Source organism: Triticum urartu, chromosome 5A (genome assembly GCF_056163025.1).
Source record: "Triticum urartu cultivar PI428250 chromosome 5A, HENAU_Tu73, whole genome shotgun sequence".
NCBI classification, from domain to species: Eukaryota; Viridiplantae; Streptophyta; class Magnoliopsida; order Poales; family Poaceae; genus Triticum; species Triticum urartu.
The window spans coordinates 319,299,929-319,309,533 of record NC_141877.1 but is presented as its reverse complement, the minus strand read 5'-3'; the positions used below and the strand labels follow the sequence as shown (position 1 = coordinate 319,309,533).

Below are 9,605 nucleotides of genomic sequence, written 5' to 3'. Positions count from 1 at the left end.
TGAGCAATTCCAGCTGTGCATTTGCTACCATGATCACAACACTTGCAGTAGAAGCAACATTTGCAGAACTACAACTCTAACACAAACACTGGAGATGTGCCTCCATAATAATTGAGAACAGAAAATAGAAAACTATATACATGACAGGGCAAGTGACATATCAGACATATCTGGCCATGTGCCCATGTGCTCAGCAAATCCACCCTCTTTATTAAACCTTAACGATTCTATCACAATATCAAATGCCCATATTACATTTACCCAACGTTCTCGAGATGAATAGTAGCATCCAATGCAATTTTGTTTGCATATACATGGCAAACAAATACGTAAAATGGAATCAAAATGACAGCATATTAAAGATATTTTTGAAATATATTATGTGCAGGATGGAGGGGCAAAAGTTTATTGCACAATTCAATCTCTACCTTTTTTCATGGTATCACTATTAGGGTACATGATATACATAAGGCATTCAACTTTACAATGAAATTCTTGGCTTGAAAAACCATGTAGCAGGGGAAGGGGACTCTCAACATTCTAGCTTCCTTGAGTGATTTGCAAGTAGGTTGAATGTGGATGGTGATTTTACAAAAATAACTGCATAACCATCGTCCATGTGTTCTGCGCCTTCAGGGAAGAGCTGCCATAGAAGGCAGCCTCCTCCAATCATTCCACTCTCCCAAGAGCCCAAGAAATTGTTGTACACTGTCTGCATGAAAGTTTCGCGGAACTCGTTTTCAAACTTGCCATCCTTCAGTGATAATCCAAACTCCCCGATCACAATGGGCATGCCCAGCAAGTTTGCTGCATCATCAATATGTTGTTGCATCCAAGTGTTAACAAACTGAACGTGGCTTTCCTCTGTTGAGTCAGGCAACCTAGGAAAAAACAAAAATCCTAAGCTCAGCCCTGATAGTAAATTTCATATTTCTGTGAAGTGGTTTAATTCAGCCGCTATAGCTACTCAGCTGTATATGTTTTGTGGGATCAGACATGAGGACTTCTGGACTTACCAAGTGTCTGAATAAATATGAACTGAAGCTAAATCAATTCCCATTGCTTGATGGTTCCTGATGAAGTCCGTTCCAACATGCCCTGAATAATCATCTGGGTTGACGAGCAAAAGTTCTGGAGTAGACGGACCATAATACCCTTCAATACCAATCTCCACGAGGTGCATAGTATCTATAGACTTCACGTAAGAAGCCATCTCTTCTATCCATGCCTACAAGAACCCAGTGTCTTCAAAATGTACAGTGGACAAACAAACATGGAACATAAAAGTTCACAAAAATAAGACCACAATAAAGGACCTGCAGCGTATCGCCTGATGGATCTGAAGGGCAGCGCGGCTCGTTAATCAGCTCCCAGGCAAGAATAGTAGGATCGTCTTTGTAGGCCTCATTTGTGATTGTGTTTATTCTTGACAAAACAGCCTAAGCAAAGGAAATATATGCACAGCACTGAAACTCTGGTATAACAAGAATACAGGACTACACCCGGAAAAAAAAAGAATACAGGACTACAGAATTCAGAGCTGGCAAACTAAAATTAGCAGTAATAATTTGCTGGTGTCATTTCATATAGCTATGCATATGATGATTTCCATTGGTCTCGCAGCATGATAGATATCAGGAACCCATTTCCGATGGCTCTTTGAGGTACGGAACCAGAAATTTACCTCAACAAAAGCTTTGTAGTACCCTTTAAGTGTTGGATCAGAGAAGAAGTCGTCGTCAGAAGTAAGATCTACGCCAGCCTCCTTACCCCATCTTACATACTGTGCCTTCCCTCCATAATCTTCCCAGTTATTACAAAGTGACAGTATTAACCGCATCTTATACCTTCTTGCCTCGCTGACCACGAAATCTAGTGCCTGGCAAACAGACATGATAAAATCAGTCACCAAAACCCAAAGAAACACTACACCTTGCAGAGATCAGACATGATAAAATGTATGATGAGCATCCAGTTTCACTTGTTTCCATTTTCTTGTTTTCTTTTTGGCGAGTGGGTCAGTGGGGCATGTGAATGACATAGCAATTTCACCCAAAACATGCACAAAATGTAAGATCCGGCAAATTTATTGATGATCTAAAAAGAAAAGCGCTACTCGGCCATGCATTTCATCAAGCAGGTGCCCGTCTCCACAGGCAGCTCACCTGGAACACCACCTCGTCGTAGCAGAATGGCGCGGTCTGCAGCGCGTGGTACCCTCCATCAGCGAACGCCCAGGTGCGGCACACGTTGAGCCCCGCCCCGGCAGCCTCGGCAATGGCCGCGGTCACGCGCGGCCGCGTGGCCTCGTCGGCGGCGAAGGACATGAGCCAGTAGGTGTTGAACCCGTGGATGATGAAGGGGCGCTCCGCCGCCCTCGTTACCAGGTGAGCGCCTCGCCGCTCCACCGCTGCCCATTCCTCCTCCGCGTCCGGCTCCAGCGACATGACGGTGGAAGCAAGGCCGAGGAGGACGTAGGGGAGGAGTGGGATGCGAGGCGTCGTCGTGCTCCGAGCGGTGGCTGGAGCGGGACACATCATATCGCCCATGTAGTCAACGGCTGAGTGTTTTTTCTACCGTCGGTTGGTCTCAAAATGTTTAGTTCCCGTAAAAACAATACCATTTGTTTTCCTTAATTAACGTGTATTATCATGTTCCGCTGGGTACCAACAACAATAATGCACTTGTAGTTTCTATAAAAAACAATAATGCACTTGTTTTGAATCAAGTCTGCTGATACACGACGAGAGTGGATTTTTGGAGCCGAGTGCATTGGACGACCTTATTTAAATAGTTTAACAATCAAAATTTAAAGTTTCAATTTCTTTGGAAAGAATTATACATGATCATATGAATGTATACTACACATATGTAAAGTTTGATGATGAAATAAGGCCAACTCTACCACGCGACTCCATCTTGTCCGGCCCCGTCCGTTTGGGGTAAAAGGGACAAACCATACAGCCCAGCGAGCTAGAGCAAACGGACTTTTGTCCGTTTTCTATCCGCTTTCGACCCATCCGCGGTCTAAGTTTGCGTCGATTTTGGGGTGAAACGGACAGCACGCGGACGGGCGGGACGCGCCCTTGTCCTCCCCTGGCCCGCCTGTCGGTGCCACAAAGCAACCCCCTCCCCCCGGCGCCTATGTCGCCCTACTTTTCCCCGTCAAGGCACGACGCCCAGACCCGTTTCTCGGGGTCGCCGGACATTGTCGTGATCGCGTCGTCCACCCCGCGCCCCTCGGCCGTCATCGACCTCAACATCACGCCTAGGTCCAGCAGCGGCGGCCGGTCGGCCGTCGAGATGCAAAGGAAGCAAGCACGGCCACCGTTTACGGGCACCATGGCGCCCCCCGCGTCTTGTTCGACGGAATGCCAACCCCAACGCCACCGGTCGACGACCCCTTCTACAACCAGTTCATGGAGGATGTGATCTTTGAGGGTGGGCATGGCCATGACTACGATCCCGAAGAGACCCAAAGTCGGGATGGCCGCGCCCCGTACGTTGCCGATGAATAGGCCAATGACCCTGCTGACTACGATCATGGTGACTCGTGGCATGAAGACGATGACATCTATTGCGAAGGTGATGGTGATGAAGAAGAAGGCAATGACATTGATATTGGTGGCGAGCCATTGTTCATCGACGAGCTCACCCAAAGAGCGGAAGCACAAAAGAGGAGGAAGAGCATTCGCAAGGGTTCACATACACAAGATGAGGATAAGTTGATTTGCCAATGTTGGATGGAGATTAGCCAAGATCCGAAGACCAGCGCGCATCAAAAGGGCCTTGTTTTTTGGACGAGAGTCCACAAAACGTTCCATGAAAGGAAGATGTTTGAGCCCTACCAAATTACAAGCAACCGTGGCATCACCTCGATTCAAAAGAGGTGGTTGTTCATCCAACAAGAGTGTAACAAGTATTGCGCCGCATTTGAGAGCGTTGAAGCACGGCCCGTGAGTGGTCTCAGCGTTGGGGACATGGTATGCTATCCTCATCCTAGTCCTTTCCTTGCTACGGCCATGAGACTTCGTCCTTGTATATGTTTGCATGTTCAATTGTTGTTGATCATGTGGTGCAGGCATTTCAATATTTGGAAGCATTCAAGGCCCGTCACAATGACAAGCCATTCACTCTTACGCATTGTTGGACGATCATCAACAATTCCCCCAAGTTCATGTTGGGGAACGCAGTATTTCAAAAAATTTCCTACGATCACGCAAGATCTATCTAGGAGATGCATAGCAACGAGAGGGGAGAGTGTGTCCACATACCCTCGTAGACCGAAAGCGGAAGCGTTAAGTAACGTGGTTGATGTAGTCGAACGTCTTCGCAATCCAACCGATCAAGTACCGAACGCACGACACCTCCGCGATCTGCACACGTTTAGCTCGGTGACGTCCCTCATACTCTTGATCCAACTGAGGCCGAGGGAGAGTTTCGTCAGCACGACGGCGTGATGACAGTGATGATGAAGTTACTGGCGCAGGGCTTCGCCTAAGCACTTCAACGATATGACCGAGGTGGAAATCTGTGAAGGGGGGCACCGCACATGGCTAAGACAACTGTCAACTTGTGTGTCTATGGGGTGCCCCCTCCCCATATATAAAGGAGTGGAGGAGGGGAGGGCCGGCCCTCTCTATGGCGTGCCCCAAGGGGGATTCCTACTCCTAGTAGGAGTAGGTTTCCCCCCTTCCCTAGTTGGAGTAGGAGAAGAAGGAAAAAGGAGAAGGAGAGAAGGAAAGGGGGCGGCCCCCTTCCCAATTCGGATTGGGCTTGGGGGGCGCCCTCCACTTGGCCGCCTCCTTCTCTCTCCCACCATGGCCCATTAAGGCACATTGACTCCCCGGGGGGTTCCGGTAACACCCCGGTACTCCGGTAATTGCCCTAACTTATCCGAAATCATTCCGGTGTCCAAATATAGCCTTCTAATATATCAATCTTTACATCTCGACCATTTCGAGACTCCTCGTCATGTCCGTGATCACATCCGAGACTCCGAACTACCTTCGGTACATCAAAACAAATAAACTCATAATACCGATTGTCATCGAACGTTAAGCGTGCGGACCCTACGAGTTCGAGAACTATGTAGACATGACCAAGACTCACTTCCGGTCAATAACCAATAGCGGAACCTGGATGCTCATATTGGTTCCTACATATTCTACAAAGATCTTTATCGGTCAAACCGCATAACAACATACGTTGTTCCCTTTGTCACCGGTATGTTACTTGCCCGAGATTCGATCGTCGGTATCTCAATACCTAGTTCAATCTCGTTACTGGCAAGTCTCTTTACTCGTTCTGTAATGCAACATCCCGCAACTAACTCATTAGTCACATTGCTTGCCAGGCTTATAGTGATGTGCATTACCGAGAGGGCCTAGAGATACCTCCCCGATATACGGAGTGACAAATCCTAATCTCGATCTATGCCAACTCAACAAACACTATTGGAGACACCTGTAGAGCATATTTATAGTCACCCAGTTAAGTTGTGACGTTTGATAGCACACAAAGTGTTCCTCTGGTATTCGGGAGTTGCATAATCTCATAGTCATAGGAACATGTGTAAGTCATGAAGAAAGCAATAGGAATAAACTAAACGATCATAGTGCTAAGCTAACGGATGGGTCAAGTCAATCACATCATTCTCTAATGATGTGAATCCGTTCATCACATGACAACTCATGTCTATGGTTAGGAAACTTAACCATCTTTTGATTAACGAGCTAGTCAAGTAGAGGCATACTAGTGACACTCTGTTTGTCTATGTATTCACACATGTACTAAGTTTTCGGTTAATACAATTCTAGCATGAATAATAAACATTTATCATGATATAAGGAAATATAAATAACAACTTTATTATTGAATCTAGGGCATATTTCCTTTAGTCTCCCACTTGCACCAGAGTCAATAATCTAGATTACATAGTAATGATTCTAACACCCCTGGAGTCTTGGTGTTGATCATGTTTTGCTCGTGAGAGAGGCTTAGTCAACGGGTCTGCAACATTCAGATCCGTATGTATCTTGCAAATCTCTTTGTCTCCCTCCTTAACTTGATCGCGGATGGAATTGAAGCGTCTCTTGATGTGCTTGGTTCTCTTATGAAATCTGGATTCCTTTGCCAAGGCAATTGCACCAGTATTGTCACAAAAGATTTTCATTGGACCCGATGCACTAGGTATGACACCTAGATCGGATATGAACTCCTTCATCCAGACTCCTTCATTTTGCTGCTTCCAAAGCAGCTATGTACTCTGCTTCGCATGTAGATCCCGCCACGACGCTCTGCTTGAAACTGCACCAACTAACAGCTCCACCATTCAATAAAAATACGTATCCGGTTTGTGACTTAGAGTCATCCGGATCAGTGTCAAAGCTTGCATCGACGTAACCATTTACAATGAGCTCTTTGTCACCTCCATAAACGAGAAGCATATCCTTAGTCCTTTTCAGGTATTTCAGGATGTTCTTGACCGTTGTCCAGTGATCCACTCCTGGATTACTTTGGTACCTCCCTGCTAAACTAATAGCAAGGCACACATCAGGTCTGGTACACAACATTGCATACATGATAGAACCTATGGCTGAAGCATAGGGAATGATTTTCATTTTCTCTCTATCTTCTGCAGTGGTTGGGCATTGAGTCTGAATCAACTTCACACCTTGTAACACAGGCAAGAACCCTTTCTTTGCTTGATCCATTTTGAACTTCTTCAAAACTTTATCAAGGTATGTGCTTTGTGAAAGTCCAATTAAGCGTCTTGATCTATCTCTATAGATCTGGATGCCCAATATATAAGCAGCTTCACCAAGGTCTTTCATTGAAAAAATTCTTATTCAAGTATCCTTTTATGCTATTCAGAAATTCAGTATCATTTCCGATTAACAACAATCATTGGACCGCATACATCAGTATGTATTATTTCCAATAAGTTTGTTGCTCATTCCATTGTTCCAGAGAACGGAGTCTTAGTCATCTTGCCCATGAGGCATGGTTCGCAAGCATCAAGTGATTCTAAAAGTCCATCAGCATGGAGTTTGTTCATGCGCTTTACACCAATATGACCCAAACGGTAGTGCCACAAATAAGTTGCACTATCATTATTAAACTTATATCTTTTGGCTTCAATACTATGAATATGTATATCACTACTATCAAGATTTAGTAAAAATAGACCACTCATCAAGGTTGCATGACCATAAAAGATATTACTCATATAAATAGAACAACCATTATTCTCTGATTTAAATGAATAACCATCTCGCATCAAACAAGATCCAGATATAATATTCATGCTTAACGCTGGCACCAAATAACAATTATTAAGGTCTAAAACTAATCTCGAAGGTAGATGTAGAGGTAGCGTGCTGACAGTGATCACATCGACTTTGGAACAATTTCCCACGCGCATCGTCGCCTCATCCTTAGCCAATCTTCGCTTAATCTGTAGCCCCTGTTTCGAGTTGCAAATATTAGCAACAGAACCAGTATCAAATACCCAGGTGCTACTGCGAGCATTAGTAAGGTACACATCAATAACATGCATATCAAATATACCTTTCACATTGCCATCCTTCTTATCCGCCAAATACTTGGGTCAGTTCCGCTTCCAGTGATCAGTCCCTTTGTAGTAGAAGCACTCAGTCTTAGGCTTAGGTCCAGACTTGGGCTTCTTCACTTGAGCAGCAACTTGCTTGCTGTTCTTCTTGAAGTTCCCCTTCTTCCCTTTGCCCTTCTTCTTGAAACTTGTGGTCTTGTTGACCATCAACACTTGATGCTCCTTATTGATTTCTACCTCTGCAGCCTTTAGCATTGCGAAGAGCTCGGGAATTGTCTTATCCATCCCTTGCATATTATAGTTCATCATGAAGCTCTTGTAGCTTGGTGGCAGTAATTGAAGAACTCTGTCAGTGACACTATCATCAGGAAGATTAACTCCCAGCTGAGTCAAGTGGTTGTGGTACCCAGACATTCTGAGTATATGTTCACTGACAGAACTATTCTCCTCCATTTTGCAGCTGTAGAACTTATTGGAGACTTCATATCTCTCAATCCGGGCATTTGCTTGAAATATTAACTTCAACTCCTGGAACATCTCATATGCTCCGTGATGTTCAAAAAGTCGTTGAAGTCCCAGTTCTAAGCCGTAAAGCATGGCACACTGAACTATCGAGTAGTCATCAGCTTTGCTTTGCCAGACATTCTTAACGTCATCAGCAGCATCTGCAGCAGGCTTGTCACCCAGCGGTGCTTCCAGGACGTAATTATTTTGTTTAGCAATGAGGATAATCCTCAAGTTATGGACCCAATCCGTGTAATTGCTACTGAGGGAGTCCTGGATTAGGGGGTCTCCGGACAGCCGGACTATATCCTTTGGCCGGACTGTTGGACTATGAAGATACGAGATTGAAGACTTCGTCCCGTGTCCGGATGGGACTCTACTTGGCATGGATGGCAAGCTAGGCAATACAGATATGTATATCTCCTCCTTTGTAACCGACCTTGTGTAACCCTAGCCCCCTCCGGTGTCTATATAAACCGGAGGGTTCTAGTCCATAGGACAACAGACAATCATACCATAGGTTAGCTTCTAGGGTTTAGCCTCTTTGATCTCGTGGTAGATCAACTCTTGTAATACTCATATCATCAAGAACAATCAAGCAGGACGTAGGGTATTACCTCCATCAAGAGGGCCCGAACCTGGGTAAACATCGTGTCCCCTGCCTCCTATTACCATCCGCCTTAGACGCACAGTTCCGGACCCCCTAACCGAGATCCGCCGATTTTGACACCGACATTGGTGCTTTCATTGAGAGTTCCACTGTGTCGTCACCATAAGGCTTGATGGATCCTTCGATCATCGCTAGCGATGCGGTCCAGAGTGAGGCTTTCCTCCTCGGACAGATCTTCGTATTTGGCCGCTTCGCACTGCGGGCCAATTCGCTTGGCCATCTGGAGCAGATAGAGAGCTACGCCCCTGGCCATCAGGTCAGATTTGGAAACTTGAACTACACAGCCAACATCCGCAGAGACTTGATCTTCGACGGATTCGAGCCCATGTCGGACGCGCCGCACAGTCGCGACAAGCATGACGTAACTCTGTCGTCGAACAATGTTCAGGAGATCGCATCCGCAACTGCTCCGGCCATCAATCCGGAGCAAGTCGCACCATCCGAGAGCGGAGGGATGGACCCCGCAATGGAGGCCGCACTCTCAGTGGCGATAAAGCCGGATACTGACTTCACCCCTTACAAGAGCCGTGTCGCCGAGCCATTGGATTCATCTCCGGCCACAGACTCCGAGCCACTCACATCCGTGCCCATCGAGTCCGACTGGGCGCCGATCATGGAGTTCACCTCCGCCGATATCTTTCAGCACTCACCTTACGAAGATGTGCTAAATTCATTAAGTTCTCTCTCCCTGTCAGGAGAACCTTGGCCGAACTATGTCCGGCTAGAATGGGATGCGTACGACGAAGAAATTCGCTGCCCACCCACCACCCACTTAGTAGCCACTGTCGACAACTTAACTGACATGCTCGACTTTGACTCCGAAGACATCGACGGCATGGACGACGATGCAGGAGACGA

At 46.2% G+C, this 9,605-nt stretch overlaps 1 protein-coding gene across 1 annotated transcript; it reads right to left on the bottom strand.

The window, feature by feature from the left end:
- Nucleotides 1–356: 356 nt before the first annotated feature.
- MAN6 (Glycosyl hydrolase superfamily protein) lies at nucleotides 357–2,588 on the bottom strand. Its single transcript, XM_048718735.2, has 5 exons — nucleotides 2,166–2,588; nucleotides 1,685–1,879; nucleotides 1,317–1,439; nucleotides 1,017–1,228; nucleotides 357–881 (listed from the first exon to the last, which is right to left on the bottom strand). The coding sequence occupies exons 1-5, from the start codon at nucleotides 2,547–2,549 to the stop codon at nucleotides 533–535; spliced, it is 1,263 nt and encodes a 420-aa protein (XP_048574692.1). The 5' UTR covers nucleotides 2,550–2,588; the 3' UTR covers nucleotides 357–532.
- Nucleotides 2,589–9,605: the final 7,017 nt, after the last annotated feature.